This window comes from Mustelus asterias, chromosome 10 (genome assembly GCF_964213995.1).
Source record: "Mustelus asterias chromosome 10, sMusAst1.hap1.1, whole genome shotgun sequence".
In the NCBI taxonomy this organism is placed as follows: domain Eukaryota; kingdom Metazoa; phylum Chordata; class Chondrichthyes; order Carcharhiniformes; family Triakidae; genus Mustelus; species Mustelus asterias.
Genome location: NC_135810.1, coordinates 14,569,335 through 14,590,081, shown reverse-complemented (window position 1 = coordinate 14,590,081; position 20,747 = coordinate 14,569,335). Strand labels below are relative to the sequence as shown.

Sequence of the window (20,747 nt, the reverse complement as noted above, 5' to 3'; positions counted from 1 at the left end):
ACTGCTGCCTCACAGCGCCAGGGACCCAGGTTCGATTCCTGGCTTTGGTCACTTTCTGCGTGGTGTCCGCATGCTCTCCCTGTGTCTGCTTGGGTTTCCTCCGGGTGCTCCGGTTTCCTCCCACAGTCCGAAAGACAAGCTGGTTAGGTGTATTGGCCATGCTAAATTCTCCCTCTGTGTACCCGAACAGGCACCGGAGTGTGGCAACTAGGAGATTTCGCAGTGACTTCATTGCAGTGTTAATGTAAGCCTATTTGTGACACAAATAAACTAAACTTTTGTCATTATAAATTTAAGAAAGTATTGTGCGCAATGGGTGACTCTTCAAATGACTCAAGATCAGTTTCCTAATGGATACAAATCTTTGAACCTGCCTTCGTTGTGGGAGTGGATTCCCTGCTTGAGCCATCAATATTCTAAGTGGAATGATTTATTTCATTGACATCCAAGTCAACCCTAGGAAAGCTCGATTTCAGAATAAAACTAACATTGACTTTCCTTCAACAATAGATCTTAAACCTTCACCTCATTAGCACTCAGCAGAATTAACAGTAAACACCTTTCCCATGTATTAACCATTCTTCTCACTTTTTTGAATGAACTTGTTCAAATAATGTCAGGTTATGGTAAATGAAGAATTGATTTGAGCTTGTGAAATTTCATCTGGGATTTTTGCAGACAAATGAGAAAGGGAAGACTTTCATCCCATTAGTCAGAGCTACAACTAGCTCCCAATGGTAAACGTGAATTGTGCTGCCACACCAAACCCCTCTCCAATATTCCCATCTAGTTGATCAAAATAATAAAAAAACAGAATATAGTGCTTTCAACACCACCCTGAAGCTTAAATGTTAACCAAAAATGAAAGTATTTAAAGTTTGATATCTATTTGGCTATGAATGCTAACACAACTTGTGTTAATCAAAGTTCGCATCAATAATGTTTAGAAGAGAGACTCAGGAGCATTTATATGTTGATGATCATGTGGTTTAGGAAGGGCTGTGCAGCTCAAGTTAAAAACTGGATGCCATTAATGATGAACAGTTCAAGTTTAAGTATAATTGGTATATATTGTGATTTGATTTATTATTGTCACATGTATTGTGATACAGTGAAAAGTATTGTTTCTTGCGCACTATACGAGCACAGCATAGAGTACATAGAAGAGAAGGAAAGGAGAGGGTGAAGAATGTAGTGTTACAGTCATAGCTAGGCTGTAAAGAAAGATCAGCTTAATATAAGGTAGGTCTGTTGTTGTTGAAACAGTTAGTATGTGATCTCAGACTTTTGTATCTTTTTCCTGGTGGAAGAAGGTGGAAGAATGTCCAGGATGCGTGGGGTCTTTAATTATGCTGGCTGCTTTGCCAAGGCAGCGGGAAGTGTAGATGGCATCAATGAATGGGAGGCTGGTTTGCGTGATTGACTGGGCTTTATTCACAACCCTTGGCAGTTTCTTGTGGTCTTGGTCTGAGCAGGGGCCATACCTTCTATTGTTTCGTTTAAGAATCCCACTTTTTCACATACAGTAATTTATCATTGAAAAAAGAGTGAAGCAATTTGGTACACATTCTGCAATCCTACAAAACTAAGATTCATGCTTGGTGTCTGAATTTACTGTATATTTTTCATTTTCCTCTAGCACCCTGCACTGCACAAGTACATGACTAATTTGAAATACTGCATGAAATGTTGTATTTTTGGTGCAGAGGTGATTTTATTTCCAAGCACATTATATATTGATGAGTGTTTGTGGTACCTCAAGGAAAATAATCCAAAAGGTAGCACTATCCAAAACATTAGTAGTTTGAAGAAAAGCTAGTGTTTCTGCCCTTGTTTACGAGTAGATATTAATTATGCTCTTGGATGAATCCTGCTGTGTTTTTGAAGTATGCGTCTTGTAGAACATTAATGTTTGGGACCTTTTGCTTTTACAAGTAAATCTCTTTTTTTTTAACCGTTCCTCAAATACTCAGATTTTTGCCTTAGTGATTTTATTTATAAAATATGATAATACGGAATATTGGTTAAACATTTTTATCCTTTTGAGTTTTAAATAAAAAATGCTTTGAGTTCCCAGTTTGTTTTAATTTTGGGAAAAGGCACTCCATCAATGTTAGTGCTTTTCTTTTTCAGGTGAAACAAGCCAGAAAAAAGCCAGTGCAAGTGAAGACACCACGAGCCTTGCCCTCTATGGAAGCTCATCAAGTGATTAAAGCCAACGCTATGTTCTTGCTCTCGCTGAGTAGTGCAGCAGAACCAAATATTCTCTGTTACCATACCCCAAGGCCTTTTCATTCACATCTTCCAAGTCTGAAAGAGGGCATCTCTGATGAGATGCCCAGTAAATATCCATGCCTTTATCTACAGACCCTTGCAAGGTAAAGCATAACAGATTTGCTTAACAATGGCAATGGTATCTATACAGTAAAAATCGGTTAATGGGTAGGACAGTATTCCATTGTGCAGGAACAAATTAAACAATTACGCTTGTAGTACAAAATGACTTGATGCAACTTTAACAATCGTACCAGTTCAGATTGGTTGATAACACTTGTGTCCTGAGTCAGTTCAAGACATGAGGTGTGCAAACACAATCTAGGCTGACACCTCAGGACAGTATTGAAGTAAAACTTATGTCTGGGGTGAAATGTTAAATTGAGGTACCATATACTTGTTGGGTTGGGTATTAAAGATGCCACGGGACTACTAAAGAGTGTTCATCCCTCAACTATCATCACCCAAAACAAATAAATTAACAACTTAACTCACAGTTTGGAGAACTATCTTGGTGAAGGTCAGCTCTAATCTATCCTTGCATTTGGAAGCTTTAAGGTGATAAGTTGTCCATTTAAATCATGTGAACTGATCTGCTGAATTCTTTGTTAGTGGTCTTCAGTTTTCTTTTGATATTTTTACGCCTTTGACCTTCCTCCTGTTGCAGTATATGGCCAACAAATGTAGTCCCTCTATCACTTCACCCAGTTAACAAGTTAGTGCCTTGACATCAAATATCACCCAATGTTGGGCAATCAAAACTGAACATGAACCAGCAAAACTGGTCAGGAGGAAATAGAATTTGTTGAAGGTGTGAAAGGAAGAAAAATTACTGTTTTGTCTGTTGCATTAGCTCCATTGTGTAAAGTTTGATTCCCTCCTCACAAATCTTTGACCCCCCCCCCCTCCAAACCCTTCATCTTGTAGGACTTCACAAACAACCATGTCATACATAGGCAAAGGAGCGAATTTTCCAAAAGTATGAAAGTCTTTCGAATTTAGATGTTGCAATGCAATAGTTCAAAAAATATATATTTTAGCAGCATAAATGTTACACCCAATGAAGGTGAAAGTATACCAGTGTAATTTATTATATAATGCATTGATAATGTGTAACCCTAAAATAATGGACTTGTGCACGACATCTTGCAGAATGGCTTGTTAAACTGACTTTTACCCGTACCCATCAGCTCCAAGAATGTGCAGCATAACTAGCTGGAAGAGTAAGCTGATAAATGCAAGGGCAATGAGGCATCTCGGACCTTAGTGAGCAGTGGGGCCAACAGTCCATCATCTTAACCACAGACCCAGATTTACTGGGGATTTTGTCAGAATTTGCAGCTTCGAGTCTGACTGTACTTCAGGATCCAGCACAAACACAAGAATGTAATCCTGAGGTTGCATCCTTCATTTACTGTTCTGTTAGAGGCTGTGCTGTTGACCCACCCACCTAAGCCAAGTTAAATCAAATGATTTAACAAGAACTTCCCTTTTCCATTCTCGCATCACTTGTTAGAAACTTAATTGTACAATGAGGTATAACTGGGTTTTTAATTTTAATAAATGCTGCTGAGCAACGGAACTGGTCCTGAAAATATAAATTCATATTGGCAGAGCATTATTAATCATGGTTAATTAATTTTAAATATTTTTTGAAGTTTGTTCCTGATAATTCAGCTTCTAATTTAATACCCAATCTTTATTTAACTCTAAATCTTTTAGAAAATTATTTTATTATTAGTGCTTTTCAGTTCAAGGTTGGCAGGAGATGTGAGGATTCTTCAATGTGATTGACTGTCTGGACAGCTTGATGACATTGCTACAGCTCGACTAAGAATCCCCATTAAACAACAACACAATCAATTGCGCAGCAAAAGAGTTGAAGTTGTTGCCTCGGGGAGAACTAGATCTCCGAAGCTTTCTTGAGGTCAGCGGCGAGTGCCCTTGCTTCGCCACTGACTGCAAAATCCGGTTCAATAGGATTTAAAGATTGAAACAAAACTAGCAGAGAAGGAGCGTATTTAGAATTAATGAATTAGAGACAATTTGGGTACAAATAAATACAGGGAAATAAAAATTGAGTTGGGTGAGAGAGAAAAAAAGATTGGTAAAGAAAAGGTTTATAATTTGACATTTTTGAAAGCTCAAACAACAATCTATTATGTGCAGGTATGATATTGAGCAGTTTAAATTCTTCCCTTTCTGAATCAGAAATGTTGGTCGACATTGCATATTAACAATCATTCTGTCATTTGAAAGGTACTTGCGATGTTAAGTTCCACACCTAACTTTCTGTAGTGAGTTTAATGGAGTGTGTATCCAGCAATTTCTTAAAATAACAGAAGAGCCAAGGGCAAGAATCATAGAATCTACAGTGCAGTAGGAGGTGATTAGGCCCATTGAGCCTGCATCGACGACAATCCCACCCAGGTCCTGTCCTATCCCCGTAACCCTACATATTTACCTTCCTAATCCCCCTGACATTAAGGAGCAATTTATCCTGGCCAATCAACCTAACCCCCACATTTCTGGACCATGGGAGGAAACCAGAGCACCCGGAGGAAACCCACGCAGACAGAGAATGTGCAAATTCCCCACACACACGGAGAATGTGCAAACTCCACACAGACAGTCACCCGAGGCTGGAATTGAACCCAGGTCCCAGGCGCAGTGAGGCAGCAGTGCTAACCACTGTGCCACCCATGCTCCACAAGCTGTCATTTGTACAAAGCAAACAGTGGAATTGCGTAAATGGGCGAGCTCGTTCTGGAGATCGGCAACTCAATGCATATCCTTTAAAACCCTGAATTTACTGTCCCAATTCCTTGATTAGAAGCTCCATGCGTTGTGAGCATAATGTTTTGAACAGTATCCCAACCAGTTTTTTTTCCCAACTGGCCAAAAATAAAGCCCTGGGTAATCCAAATATTTCTTTAATAAATGTGTAATGAAATATTTGGATATCTGATCCCTTTGATATTAAGCTCAGTGGTCGCCTATCACATTAGAGTGGGAGTACTGGCAGCAGGAAATTGGTGGAATTATCTACAGCATTCCACATCATTTCCTTGCTCAACAGCCTAACGAGATGAGGTCAATTTCCTTGCTGGTTAAAAACATCTCAGCATACACTAGAGATCAAACCTAGGGCCTTTCTAGTATGCATGATTCAGTACCACACCAAATCCTCATTTTCTACTGTAAGATTTATCTTTTTACCGATTTATTTTTTTTACAAAAGAATTCTGAATCAGAGACTTGATTAGGATTGTCTTTCATTCGTGAAATCACATTGATTCTTAAAATAATAAGTCAACTATCCTTGCAATCCTCCTGCAATCTTCTGATTTAGCATACATAGACTTTTGAATAAGTATTACCTTGTGAAAATCTTTTACTGCTGCAACATAACTGTGATTCACAATTGTGAAACTCTGCCTAATAGACAGCATTCGGAGAACTTTACTGGCTACCATGATGATCACCTGTTCCAAGATGAAATGAGATACCTTCGTTCCACCTCTGTACCAGCGCCATACATATCTGTCACACCAGATGCCTGCCCTCATGTATTTGACGAGCCCGAAACCAACCTGAAATCAATGCCTCCTAGGTACTTTTTAAAAATTATGGTAATATTAAGGATGGATGTTGGAAACTAATAACTCCTTTCTTAACACGTATATGTGATGGTTTATTGGATCTGTTTTTACAGTCTTGAAACAAGCCCTATTATGGAAAATGATACAGCAAAGCGTAGCGTCTTCCAACGATCATACTCAGTTGTTGCATCAGAATATGACAAACAGCACTCTACTTCACCTGCCCGTGTGAAGGCTATTCCCAGGAGAAGAGTTAACAGTGGTGATGCAGGTGAGAAGTCTCTGGCTATGATGTTGATTACATTGTTTTCTTCAATATTTTTATTTTCTGTTTTTGTCTCAAAAACACAGTCATATCAAACCTCAGTATGGTCATTAACATCTTGGAGACAAGCAAGCATCCACAATCTGAAATAAAAACAGAATATGCTGGAAATACATTATGGCAGCGCTTGTGGAGTGAACTTCAGGCCTGTGAGCTTTCATCAAAACTAAGAAAAGTTTGAGATGTAATAAGGGTGGGTGAGCGAGGGGTGGATGGGACAAGGACAAAAGGAAGGCCTGTGATAGGATGGAAAACAGGAGAGATTGAATGACAGAACAATTTGTATTCCAGGACCAAAGAGAAGGGTGATGGGAAGAAAAGAATCAAAAGGTGTTCTAGAACAGGTGTGCTGCTGACTGGAACAGTTCAGCCCTATGGTCGTGAAAGTTGTAGAGTGCCTAATCAAAAGATGCAATGCAGTTCTTTTAACTTGCATTGGGCTTCATCTGAACAATGCAATAGGCAAAGAACAGAAATGTAATTGAGAGCAAGATGGAGAATTAAAATGGCAGGTCACTAGAATTCCAGGTCATGCTTGCAGATTGAAGGGAAGTGTTCAACAAAGCAGTCACCAAGTCTGTGTTTGGGTTCCTGAATGTAGAGGAGAGTGCCTTGTGAGCAGAGCATACAGTCCACTAAATTGCAAGAGGTAAATGCAAATCTCTGCTTCACCTGTAAGGAGTGTTTGGGACCTTGAGCAGTGAGGAAAGATGAGGTAAAAGGGCAGGTGTTATATCACCACAATCTGAAAAGCATTTATTGACTCATAATTTGCTGTCAAACTAATAATAGTGCTTGCTGTTATTAATGCCAAACAGCAATTTTAGGCAAGGACAAATGCAGGGAAATTGAAAATTAGTCAGAAAATGTTGCTGTGCTGTTATCTTGGTGAAAACAGGTTTTCATTGCGTTACATGCGAAGGCGTTGTACTTGCATTATAGATGCAAACCATACCACAAGTCAAATCTTGTCTATTTCAGTCTAAGTGCCATTTTGATGTGTTAAATACAGCCACTCAGCAACTTGTAGTGAAAAATAACTATTACAACTGTGAAGACTCATTCTGTTAGGTTTTAATTATTGTCGGAGATTTTTATTTATTGTTTCTCTCTTTCTCACACTCTTTCTGAAACTAATTGGACATTATATTCATCAATCTACATGTCCTTCTCAGTCCTTGCTGAGTTAATTGCACAGTCCTTCAATCTGATTGCTTGAGGAGATGCACAGTTGCTTGTCTTATTCACTCATTTTTCCGTCTCACCCTTCCAGTAAAGTATCTGTAATTAAATGGGCATGGGCAACTGAAAAGAATAGCAGGTGTCACTTGCTGAACCACTAAAGCAAATTCTGGGCTGTTATATAGAAACACTTTAATAGATATACTGTAGAAAGTGGTAATTCTTTTGGCCGTAAAGATGGGACCACCAATCAATCATTTGGCAATGGTTTAATTGGAATTCTTAACCTGTAGTTTAAACTGCAAAAATGCATAAATTACTACCCTTCTCTGAAATTCCTTTTTGCAGTTGTCATTCAGCCTCAATATGACACTTTATCTTTCAATTCTTTGTGTCACTTTCATAGCTGCTTTTGAAGAAAAGTTGGGCCATTTTTGAATTTGGAGGGCTAGCATGGCTAGCATAATTTGAACTTTTTGACTGATATGTCTCAATTGATGCACAGACTGGTCTAATGTGAATAAGGCCAAATCCCCTTTTTTGACCTGTCCTAAAATTTATGAAAAATATTCCTCTTAAAAGTAAAAGTTAGATTAACCAAATCAATTTGATTACGTAGCCACTTTTCTTGCGTCTCTATAATCTCCAAATCTCCTCCAGCTCCACAACACTTCGAAATATATGCACTCATCCAATTCTGGCCTCTTGAGCATCACTGATTCTAATCGTTCCATCTTTGGTGGCTGTGCCTAGGCCCTAAGCACTGGAATTTCCCCCGAGACACACACCACTCTGCCTCTCCATCTTTCTCCTCCTTTTCATAAAACCCATCTCTTTGACCAAGCTTTTGGTCATCTGATTTTAATATTTCCTTATGTGACTTGATATAATAGTTATAATGCTTCCATGCTTTGGGACATTTTCTCACATTAATAGTTCTGTAAATATAAGTTGTTGTATCTTCTTACCCTCCATATATATATATATATATATATTATTTGTCACAAGTAGGCTTACACTCACTGCAATGAAGTTACTGTGAAAATCCTCTAGTCACCACACTCAGGGCAGCGCCTGTTCGGGTACACTGAGGGAGAATTCAGCATGGCTAACTAGCACTTCTTTCAGGCTGTGCGAAGAAACCGAAGCACCCGGAGGAAACCCACGCAGACACTGGGAGAACGTGCAAACTCCACACAGACAGACCCAAGCCGGGAATCGAACCCAGGTCCCTGGCGCTGTGAAGCAGCAGTGCTAATCACTGTGCCACCGCGCCACCCTTAGATATAGATATAGACATAGATTGGATTCACTATATTATTCATATTCTAGAGCTTGTTTAGGGTGCCCTATGTGACAGAGTTAATTCTTTTTTAATGTTATGAGCTTAGATAAATTTATTCGTGCTTTATCTCATGAACGTGGAAATCAAAATGCTCATTAAAATGTGCTAAACGTTTTACCAAAAACCTTCATGACAATGGATAGAGAAAGATATGTAAAGAATAAGTGCCATTAATATTCATAAATTGCAATTTCCATGTTGTCCTTCTGCATCACACCTCAGTGATCATTGCTGAGTTAGTGGATTCCCATTTGGTAGTAAGTTGACTCAAAGCTGATACCAGTCAGTATCAAAAACAGGAGAGAATGACGTAAAAGCAGCCAAGCGACGAGGAGCTGTAAGAAGAGTGGAACGCAGGAGAATTTTTTTTAAAAATTGCTTTAAATCAAGCAAGATGACCTCCTGAAATTGAGTGGCATTATGTGCTCAGTATTTTTATATCATTCAAAACTGCTATACTGATGAAAATGGGTGAAAGCGGTTGTAACAGATTCATCAGGAAATTCCAAACAAAATGGAACACAAAAGAGACCAAAGTGAAGCACACACTTGGTTAATTTGCAGGGTTGTGGAGAGAAAACCGGAATGTGGGACTAAATTGGACAGCTCTGTCAAAGAGCTGTCATAGTTGCAATGTTTCCATGATCTTGTATGTTCATCCAATGGAAAATAAACCCACTTAACAATTGCCATAAGGTAAATTTGTGTATTTCGATGTAAGCTGCCAGTTTAGAACTTTCAATTCTGATGGATTGTCCCAAATGTCTTGCTTACAGTTGCAGGTATTTGGAAAGCCTGTCCATTTGCTACTTGAAAATGGATCCGCTAGGGTGTAGTGAACCTTCAAAGCTGTTATTCCTATTGAAATGGATAGAGGGGGCCTCTCCCCATCCTGGATGATATGGGTGATTCAGTAAAGCAAACCGTTTACAATAGAGCTTTTAATGTCACAATGCCTCATTCATTTTCAAATGTTTTAGCTATTACATGTTCTTCAACAGAAGTAGGGTCATCTCTTCTTCGGCATCCATCCCCTGAGCTGTCTCGCCTGATCTCGGCTCACAGTTCATTGCCCAAAGGAGAACGGAATTTCCAGTGGCCTGTCCTAGCATTCGTCATACAGCACCATGATCTAGAAGGATTGGAAATGGCAATGAGACATGCTCTAAGAAAGTCCGCTTGCAGAGTGTATGCGATGGAGGTCAGTACAATAATCAATGTGTATATTTTGAAGCAGCCAAAATACCTGCTTGCCCATTTATGCATTTAGTAGATAAGAATTCAGGAATGTCTTACATTTATGATCAACTGGTTTAGTTAATTTAGTGAAGAGCTTCAAAATTTTGACCAAAGAGTAAAGTTTAAATGTTTGGTGGCTATTTTTCAATTTAAACAGGCCTTCAACTGGCTATTGTGCAGTGTAATTCAGACAACTGCTCTCCATGATATTCTGTGGCATTTTGTGGCATCCCTAACTCCTGCTCCCTTGGAATCTGAAGATGAAGAAGTTGATGATAACAAGGTGAACAAAGAGAATATAGAACAGGTTGGTTAAATATTGCAGTCCCTTAGAATATTTGCCTCATAAGGGAAATGATGTTTGGATTTTCTGCATTCTTTGAACAAAACTAGACATGTTATTTTAGGCTTTCTGATGTTTGTGTGTCTGAAGTAAAGCAGAATTTAGGCAGGAGAGAGCAGATGTGATCAGAGTGCCAGGAATTTGCCCCGAAGAAGAAATTGCTGGATTTTTGACCTTTTGTGCATCCGTTAATAGAAGTATCTGCCCACAGATGGGCACGGGAACACAAGTGATGCCTCCCAGTCACTTCCCAAGGTGTCTGCTACAGGCTCACCACGCGCAGACTGTTCTCCGTCCCAAACAAAGAGCTTTCCATAATAATGCAGATGTCGTTCATTGTCCAATTGCTGTAAAAGGTTCTCGCTGGGGCCTATAGTTGTGTGCTTTTTGCGAGTATATTTGTTCTACTCGAGCTAGTGCATCCTTGTTATATTTACAAAATGCTATCAATATTCTATTCGAGTCCAATTGGTATTTTCCATCATAATACTTCCCCCTCTGTGCCTCCTAAGTGCTCCAATATGAGCTTTTAATTGTGCACTTACCTTGGCGATTGCCCCTCCCGCCTCCCCCCGGGGCTCCTATCTAATATCTGTAATTAATATACCCAGCTGGCAGGATTTTAAATCCTGAATCCTCTCTCCAGTTCTTGTCCCCTCTGCACTCCTGGATGAGGTCCAGTGCATCTCCAATGGGCAATTACCATTTACATGTAAATTACCTGACACTGGAAAACAGATGAGGGTCAGCAGCATATATTATGCAGGCAGAAGTGCCTTCCCACGTCAGCTCCACCCATGTAAAACCCTATTGGAAAGCCTGTACTGTTTTTTCTACTGCTATATGTTTAGATAACTGTGGTCATTAGATTCTGTAGTCAAGTCCAAAATCTATTATGGGCAAATTCCAGTTATAATTATGGATAATTAACCATACGCACCATTTGAGCACATGTTGTTAATGGTGATAACTCAGAAAATGGCTAATGTACAGTCTGAGCATGATTTATTCAGTCAGTCAAGCATCTGCGGTAGATGCAGCAAACACTTGTGCTTTCTGTGCACTCTCATTGTAACTTCTTACTGCAATTGACAAAATTTCACTGCACTGTTACACTTACAATTTTATCAGGTTTGTGGCACCACCCGCCCCAATAATGTGATCTTCCCCGTCCACAGTCTTTTATATACGGATCCCTTATCACTAAGCTGTAACAGATTGAACGCTTCACTCAAACCTTCCCCTTCCCAGGATACGGTGATGCAAATATATGATGATCAATGTTGCTAAATTTGTTTGAGTTATCAATGAAAGCTGTCTTTTCTTGATGTAAAACAGGAAAGAGACACTGGAGTGTGTGAGCACCCACTGTCTGACATTGTGATTGCTGGAGAAGCAGCTCATCCTTTGCCTGAAACTTTCCACCGCCTGCTGCAAACTATTTCAGACCTGATGATGTCACTCCCCAGTGGCAGTTCACTGCAGCAGATGGCTCTACGGTAGGTTGTTACTCTTCTATATAAGCAGTAGAACAGATCCTACAAACTGCAAAGTTATGAAGACAGATTATCAGATTTCAGTCTTTCAGGGGTGGAATAGTAGTGGTGCAATGATTAAATTGACAACATTTAGGGTGGCACAATGGTTAGCACTGCTGCTTCACAGCGACCGAGACCAGGATCAATTCATGGCTTGGGGTTACTGTCTGTGCGGAGTTTGTATGTACTCCCTGTGTCTGTGGGGGTTTCCTCCGGGTGCTCTGGTTTCCACCCAGAATCCAAAGATATGCGGGTTAGGTGGATTGACCATGCTAAATTGCCCCTTAGTGTCAGGGGGATTAGAAGAGTAAATAAGTGGCGTTGCGGGGATAGGGCCCTGGTGGGATTGTTGTCGGTGCAGGCTTGATGGGCCAAATGGCTTCCTTCTGTTCTGTAGAGATTCTATGAAATTTCATTAATCTATCACCATTTTCTGCTTGTGTTGTGACGTATGTTATTTTGTCTTTTAAGTGTGCCTTTGCTGTAAAATATTTGTTTTCCTGAGTTGCATCCGTAGGAAATTGTGAATAATTTTTATATGGCTTGATGACCAATGATACCTAATAGATCTTAAGAAATAGCTGCCCATCTCGTGCACATGTAAGGATAACAGCCTTAAAGAAATCAAAAGAGAAAACGCTGGAAAATCTCAGCAGGTCTGGCAGCATCTGGAAGGAGAGAAAAGAGCTGAGGTTTCGAGTCCAGATGACCCTTTGTCAAAGCTAAAAGGCATAGAAAGTGGGAGATATTTATACTGCAGGGTGAGGGAATGAAAGATGAGTCATAGCCACAGAAACCAGGGTTAAAGACTGCTAATAGGTGTCCACAGAGAGAATAAAGGGTGTGAATGGCCAAATGGCAGAGAAGCTGTAACAGATGGAGATGTTGGGAGAGGGGGGGAGAAAATGGGACAGAGATAGAATGTAGAAAAGGGGAAGCCGGGGTGGGGGGGGGGGGGGGGGGGAGAGAAAAGGTCTCAATCCGGTCTCAACATCGAATTCAACAACTTCAGATGATTTGCTCTACCCCACCTTGTTTTCATTCTATTTTGTTTAATTTTTTACTGTTCTCTATCTTTTTATTGGCTTTCTTCATTTTTCTTTCCCCCTACTTCATCCCCCCTTCCCTTACCTTTTCTCCTCCCGCCGCTTGCCCTTTTCTCCATTCTACCTCTGTCCCATTTCCCCTCCTGCCACCCCCTTCCCCCAACATCTCCATCTGTTACAGCTTCTCTGCCTTTTATTCTCTATGTGGACAGCTATTAGCAGTTTTTTCCCCTGGTTTCTGTGGCTATGACTCATCATTCATTCCCTCACCCTGCAGCATAAATATCTCCCACTTTCTATGCCTTTTAGCTTTGACAAAGGGTCATCTGGACTCGAAACCTCAGCTCTTTTCTCCCCTTACAGATGCTGCCAGACCTGCTGAGATTTTCCAGCGTTTTCTCTTTTGGTTTCAGATTGCAGCATCCGCAGTAATTTGCTTTTACCTTAAAGAAATGCTTCTCATTAGCTTGTGTAATTGCCTTGCCTGCAAATATTCTAGGGATTATACTTCATGAGACTGGAGGTGATGTAATGGAAAGTCTGGCAGAGTAAGAGGTCTTTGGTTTGATTCATCATCTTTGAGTTAGAAGGCATAAATTTGCATAATGGTGGAAGTGCAACCATTGGTCTCATCTGAGCAACCTATGGAGGAGAAGATGAGCCAAAATTCTATTCTTGTTTTTTGTACGATGAAAATCGCCAGAAGGTGCAGGTGCATGGATGGGGCCAGAAATTAGCTTGGCTTTGCTCTCCTAGTTGAATTAATTACCTGATATTGCAGCTAAAATAGCCACTTGGATGAGGTACCACAGGATTACTGACACCAATGAAATTGTGCACAGTTTTAAGAACGATAGGGGGTGAGGAACTTTACTTCTTAAAAAAAAACTTTGGATTTGAAGAAAAATAACATTAGGGCAGCACGGTGGCACAGTGGTTAGCACTGCTGCCTGACAGCGCAGGTTCAATTTCAGCCTTGGGTGACTGTGGAGTTTCCATGTTCTCCGTCTGTCTGTGTGGGTTTCCTCCGGGTGCTCCGGTTTCCTCCCACACTCCAAAGATGTGCGGGTTAGGTGGATTGGCCATTTCAAATTGCTCCTTAGGGGATTAGCAGGGTAAATACATGGGGTTATGGGGATAAGGATTGTTGTCGGTGCAGGCTCGATGGGCCGAATGGCTGCCTTCTGCACTTGAGGGATTCTAACTTGCGATGGGTCGTTATCTAATTGAAGTTGCTCAAAACAAACCTTGTGTTTTGAAGTCAATAGAATCCCAAGTCAACGGAGTCAACTAATTGAAAAACAAATCAATGTTGTTGCACTAACTTTGGGAATGACATAAAGATGAACGTTTGAGGCTTATTTTTAGCTTAAAATCTCCAAAGATTGGAATTTTCATTTTTGGCAAGTTTTTAAAAAAATACTTTATGTGGATGCACCAGCTCTCATTCCCTTACCATAAAGAATTTATGGGAAAAATCTATCAAGCTAACAATTGAAACAAGATGTGATCTGAGCATTTTATAAATAGAAGTAATCGGTTTCAAATGCTGCTCAAGTTGTTTTTGTTTTACTTTTATTATGTCTGTGTAAGTAAATATCTGTTTCAGATGCTAGAAATCTGAAACAAAAACTGAAAATGCTGGAGAAGCATAGGTGATCAGTCAGCATCGGTGACACGAGAGGCAAGTTAACAATTTGCTGTGGACCCATTTTCAAACCAGTTTGTACTTGGAAAATGGATTTGTATTTGGAACTTTTGATTGTCTGTTCAGATACTAGATGGTCCATTTGGCTTATCCATTTTTTTCTGGTTTGGTTTAATAAGTTGCCATCTCTTTTGGACTGTTCTTGGAAAAAGCCAGTACAGCTGTAATGGACCGAATGGCCTTTTTTGTGTTTTATGTTTCTCTAATTTACTTAATTTAGTGCTTCAGACTGCATGATTTTGTAGCCTAATACAGTCTCACAATTTATGAAATGTTCTTTCCCAGTTCTAATATGTACGCCTACTTAACATGATCAGATGTGATGTTAAATGTTTGAAGGTTACTTCATGACGGATAGGTAGCCCAGTCTTGATCGCAAGAGTCAAACCCTCAAGTTTTAAAATGTATTTATTAGTGTCACAAGTCCGCTTACATTAACACTGCAATTAAGTTACTGTGAAAATCCCCTAGTCACCATATTCCAGCACCTGTTTGGGTACACTGAGGGAGAATTTAGCACGACCAATGCACCTAACCTGCACGTCTTTTGGACTGTGGGAGAAAACCAGAGCACCCAGAGGAAACCCATGCAGACACGGGGCGAACGTGCAGACTCCGCACAGACAGTGACCCAGACCGGGAATTGAACCCAGGTCCCTGCTAAGCATTGTGCGACCATGCTGTCTTAGAAATTACTATCTTTCCTTTTCTTCCTCCCCCACCCCTCCTCAAGTTCCCAATATGACATCAATTTTCAAATCTCAGACATATCTTTATTAATCTTTGGCTTTGTAACTAGATGCTGGAGTCTGAAATTCAAGCAGTCTGATCACCAGTTCCTTCATCAGAGCAACGTTTTTCACCACATCAATAATATTCTTTCTAAATCTGATGATGGAGACAGCGAAGAAAGCTTTAACATCAGTGTGCAGTCTGGTTATGAAGCCTTGAATCAGGTAGAGTTCATTTTACACAATATTTGCTTAACGGCTATTACAAGATGAAATCAGACTTCTGGGGTTGTGGTTCAATTAACTTCTTGCCACACAGTGGACCCTAGTATCGGGTTTTTCCCCTTGCTGCCTGGTACCAGAAATTATTTGGTGCAGTATTGCTATCACCTAGAGTACCAGGCTATTGCTGAGCCCAGTCTTTTCCTTACCCAACATACATTCTAAAACTGGATAACACTCGGGAGGGTATTTTCTCTTCCTGAAACTGCTAGGCATTGAGGCCAGATATGGTACTTCTCGCACTGTCCCACCTGGGATCAGCCATCACAGCACAGATGGATGCTAGGTTTAATTCAAGGTCAATCTTCTCTGCAGTTCAACTGCGTACTAGATAAATTGAACCAGTGGAGGAAATTCTACAGCCGTTTCTCCACATGCAGTTATAACTAATTTGATGCATTCTTCCTTTACTCAAATGCAGTCCAAACCTTTAAATATTCTGCCTTTAATGTCTATTCTTGTACGTGTGTGAAAATGTCATTTTCTACATTTGCCCTTTTGTAATACCTCAATATAGCAAGAAGTTCATTTTAAAAATTCTGCTTTTGGCTTTCGCAATGAGCTTCATACAAAGCAGGCATTGGGGAAAATTAAATGATTGCCATGATCCCTGTAAGATTTCATGTTCCCAAAGGGACATTGTGCTGGTGGGGTTGTTTTGTCCATTCGGTTGATGAGTTGTTCAATTCTTTGTGGAAATTGAATGCTTTTTAACATATGAGGAAGACAATACCTAGGTTAAGTAATATAACCTATTTATATTGTCAGTTTGTTTCTTACACTGATTCTTCATTCTTTTCTCATCTCCCCTGTCTTCCTCCATATGACCTTGTCAAGAAATGTCAGTACGTTTTAGCTGCACAACTTGAAGCTGATTGTTGCTCTTGACGTTGTTGCATGTTATGTCACATAGAGGGAAAAATCATTTGGTTTTTTTTTTGCCCCCTTTTGCAGCAGGAGCTTTGTACTGTAACATGCTTGAAAGACCTCACTGGAATTGTAGATATTAAGACATCCAGTAGGCCAGCTATGATCGGTAGTCTGACAGATGGATCGACAGAAACCTTCTGGGAGTCAGGAGATGAAGACAAGAATAAAACCAAGAGCATAACTATAAATTGCATTAAAGGAATTTGTGCTCGTTATGTATCTGTTCATGTGGACAACTCTCGAGACTTGGGGGTAAGAATTACAAATGTTTGTGTCTTTGGTTTACAGATTTATCTTCTCGATTCTTTCTGCCAGTCCAAAATAAAGGATTTCTGTAGGCTAGCTCGTATTTCCTCTGAAGTAAAATGGCAATTTGGACTTAAATTATGAGAGATTGTAGGCCCTAGGCAAACAATAGACGCAGCACTGAGAGATTTACAGCAGAAATAAAACTTGCTGTGTATTTCTGACTCTATCAGCATGAGGCAGCAGTTCTGCACATCACACCTGTGCCAGCTCTGAAGGAGCTACCAATTAGTCGTACTTTCTTCCTCTTTTACCGTAGCCCTGCATTTTTAAATTCTCTTTTATATGTTACTATTGAATCTTTCACCAGCCAGCAATGCACTCCAGAGCACAACTCACTGAGAGAGGGTAGGGGGGAGAAGAAACTCTCATGTCCCTTGCCCACCCCCACCCAACTCTAGCTTTTTGATAGTTATTTTAAACTTAATACCTTGCATCTTTTATTTCCAGTTCCCTTAAATAACCTTTGCCAAAAGATCTGATGAGGTGGATGATGGCGGGATGGGGCAGAGGTACCAGGTTAGGATGTCATATGTTTACTCTAAAAATGCATTTATTTCCCTCCATACAGAACAAGGTGTCTTCAATGACTTTCTTCTCTGGAAAAGCAACCGAAGACCTAAGCAGAATTAAACAAGTAAGAATTTGGAAGAAATTTTATTACAGTATGTTTTATTCTCTCACCTTCCCCTTGTTGTATGAGCCACGTCATCGTAAACTTTCTTCTCATTTCTCTTCCACCTTAAATTGATGGTGCTTCATTGCCATTCTTCAGTACCTTGGTTAATTCCTCCAGATAATGTAGTCCCAGAGTCAAAGGATCCAGGGTCAAATCTGGTGGAAGTGGATTGAGGCTACAGAAATGCTTGCAGATCAATTTGATTCCCATTACAGACAGTAAAGATATGTTGATAAGAGGGATTTCATGATGATATAGCCATGCATGAACTGTGGAAGAACCTTATAAGCTGACTTTCCTTTTACCCGTCTTAAATTTTCATGTTTTTCTGACTGAGGCATATTTCTGCCCTTGTACTTTGATCACGCCAAGTTGCTGGGCTTAGAAAGCTCTTGTATCTATTTACCAGATTTTCTTTCAAGAAAAAACATGTATTCACTTCATTTTCTTTCTCCTGCGTCTCAGACTGACTTGGATTCCAGGCATATGGGATGGGTAACCAGTGAACTTCCTGGAGGGGACAATCATATTATTAAAATAGAACTGAAGGGTCCAGAGAACACACTAAGAGTCCGACAAGTCAAGGTTTTAGGATGGAAAGAAAGTGAAAGCATCAAAATTGGTGGACAAATATCAGCAAGTGTTGCCCAGCAAAAGAATTGTGAAGCAGAGACCCTTCGAGTTTTCCGACTTATAACATCACAGGTATGTTGTACTTTATTTTTGGTTTTTGCAGTCATGTCTTTCATTGCCCACTGTTGAAATACACATCTCGTAACGTATGATATATGACCACTATCTGCCAAGTCATAATTTCAATATTTTTCAACTTGGAGGAATGTGTGGATTTATAGAAGTTTATTAGTCACAAGTAGGCTTACACCAACACTGCAATGAAACCACTGTGAAAATCCCCTAGTCGTCACACTTCGGTGCCTGTTCGGGTACACTGAGGGAGAATTTAGCATAGCCAATGCACCTAACGTGCACATCTTTGGACTGTGGGAGGAAAACGGAGGAAACGGGTGGCGCAGACACAGGGAGAGCATGCAGACTCCACACAGCTAGTGACCCAAGCTGGGAATTGAACCCAGGTCCCTGGTGCTGTGAGGCAGCAGTGCTAACCACTGTGCCACCATAAGAACTTCTCATTTGCAGTAGAATTCAAGTAAAATTCCTGGTAGTGCAAAAAGACTTGAGGGTCCAGGTACACGACATTAAAATGTTGTGAACTGATGCAGAAAATAATTGGACTGCTTAATGGAATCCTGACCCTTGTATCTAACGGACTAGAATACAAGGGGATGGAAGTCCTGCTCCAGCTGTAGAAAGCCCTGGTGAGAGTGCACTTGGAGTACTGTGAGCAGTTCTGGGCACCATGCCAATGGAAGGATATATTGGCCTATGAGGTAGTGCAGCACATGTTTACCAGCACAATATCTGGAGACTCAGGGTTAAAGACAAGAATACTTCACACAAACTAGAGTTGTATTCGTTGGAATTTAGAAAATTTGGAGTAATTTGATCAAACTATTAAAGATATTTAAGGGGACAGATAGGGTCGATAGAGAGAAACTATTTCTATTAGTTGAGAAGTCTAGGACTAGGTGGCAAAATGTAAACATTAGAGCCAGACGTTTTCAAAGTGAAGTTAGGAAACACTTCTCACAGGATTGTTGAAGTTTGGAACTCTCGGCCAAAAATGGCAATTGATGCAAAGTCAATTGTTTGTTTTACAACTGAGATTGAAAGATTTTTTTTTAACCAAAAGCTATCAAGGGATATGGGGTGAAGACGGATGTAAGGAGTTGGGCCACAGATCAGCCATGATCTCATTGAATGATGGAAGAGTCTCAAGGAGCCTAAGTTTGTTCCTATACTTCTACGGTGTTTGCATACAATTGGACTGTATTGTAACTATGGCCAGACTCAACCTTCTAGTGCTTTAACCGGCACCAAGTTCTGTTCACCTAACATCCCCTGTGCTCATAGGCATACATTGGTCCTAGTTTTCACGGCTCCCCCACAATTTCTCTAAAGCAGCCTGCGATTTCTGCACTCTTCCAATTCTGGCACTTTATCCCCTCATTTCCCTCACCATTGACTCCCTTGTTTTTAGCCACATCCACCCTAAACTCTGGCATTGCTTCCTTTATCCTCTTTGACTCTCCATCTCTCTCTCTCTCATTTTAAAGATGCTGCTTATAACCTATCTTGGCCATTTAGCCAGCATCTCTTTCTTTGGCTCAGTGTTAGTTTTTGTCTAAGTTTGCAAATAAAATAAATTATCTTACTTTCCTAACCTCAACCTTTATATCTAATTTTTCCTTTTCTGCTCCAAAGTTCCTGTTTTTAATCTGGCCTCAAAACTATAGCTTCCTATCCCTAACATTGTCCTGGTAAAGGAAGGTTCTTTCTATAATTAGGATTATGTTATTTTCTAGGTTGTCCAAGTTTCTTCATTTGATAAAACTAATTTAATAAATGAAGCATTTTGATATGTGGGTTTACTTTTTGTAAAATTGTTGCAGGTGTTTGGCAAACTGATTTGTGGTGATGCAGAACCTACACCTGAACAAGAAGATAAGACTATTTTGTCTTCACCAGAGGGAGAAGAAAAGGTACAAACACAAGAGCTATCCACTTGGTAGTTATTTAAAATAAATACATACTATTTTTGCTTAAAATGATATTTTATTTTGTTTCAATGAAGGCATCTGATGCTGATTTGAAGGAACACATGGTTGGAATCATATTTAGCAGAAGCAAGCTAACCAATCTCCAGAAGCAGGTTTGATATGAATAATCTTTATTTCTCATGCAAGAGACATTTTATGTGTTGCGTTGTTTCACAGTCCTGTGATTTATCTGCAGCCTACTTCAAGCTGTTGTTTCCTCCATAAGAGCCCATTGCTCAAAAGCTGCCCGACATTGTGCTGTCATTGAATATTCAGAGAAAATTGCAAGTTGTATTGCAGTAATTATTCATCTCTTATGAAATTGTTGGATGGTAGCATATCATTCATCTTCCTATGTACTTGAGCTTGACTTCACTTGTACAAGAGTGAATGACTCAGTTTTCAGGACGATACACATAGGCTGGAATAACTCAGCCGTTCACGCTGCCAGGATTCTCTGGTCCCGCCGACGGTGCACCTCCTACCACGCATTTTCTGATGGCGTGGGTTGGCATCAATGGGAATTCCCATTGACAACA

The 20,747-nt window shown here is 40.1% G+C and overlaps 1 protein-coding gene across 24 annotated transcripts in view; it reads left to right on the top strand.

The window, feature by feature from the left end:
• mycbp2 (MYC binding protein 2) overlaps positions 1-20,747 on the top strand; it is a 174,870-nt gene that overhangs the window by 133,276 nt on the left and 20,847 nt on the right. For 23 of the 24 annotated variants that reach the window (XM_078221613.1, XM_078221603.1, XM_078221597.1 and 20 more), the window contains 12 exons: positions 2,134-2,378; positions 5,720-5,887; positions 5,990-6,147; positions 9,730-9,929; positions 10,125-10,274; positions 11,649-11,809; positions 15,402-15,558; positions 16,570-16,797; positions 17,423-17,488; positions 17,996-18,235; positions 20,062-20,151; positions 20,244-20,321. In XM_078221613.1, coding sequence (XP_078077739.1) covers positions 2,134-2,378; positions 5,720-5,887; positions 5,990-6,147; positions 9,730-9,929; positions 10,125-10,274; positions 11,649-11,809; positions 15,402-15,558; positions 16,570-16,797; positions 17,423-17,488; positions 17,996-18,235; positions 20,062-20,151; positions 20,244-20,321 — 1,941 coding nt within the window. The remainder of the gene's footprint in view (positions 1-2,133; positions 2,379-5,719; positions 5,888-5,989; positions 6,148-9,729; positions 9,930-10,124; positions 10,275-11,648; positions 11,810-15,401; positions 15,559-16,569; positions 16,798-17,422; positions 17,489-17,995; positions 18,236-20,061; positions 20,152-20,243; positions 20,322-20,747) is intronic. The other variant, XM_078221598.1, reaches the window with a different exon arrangement.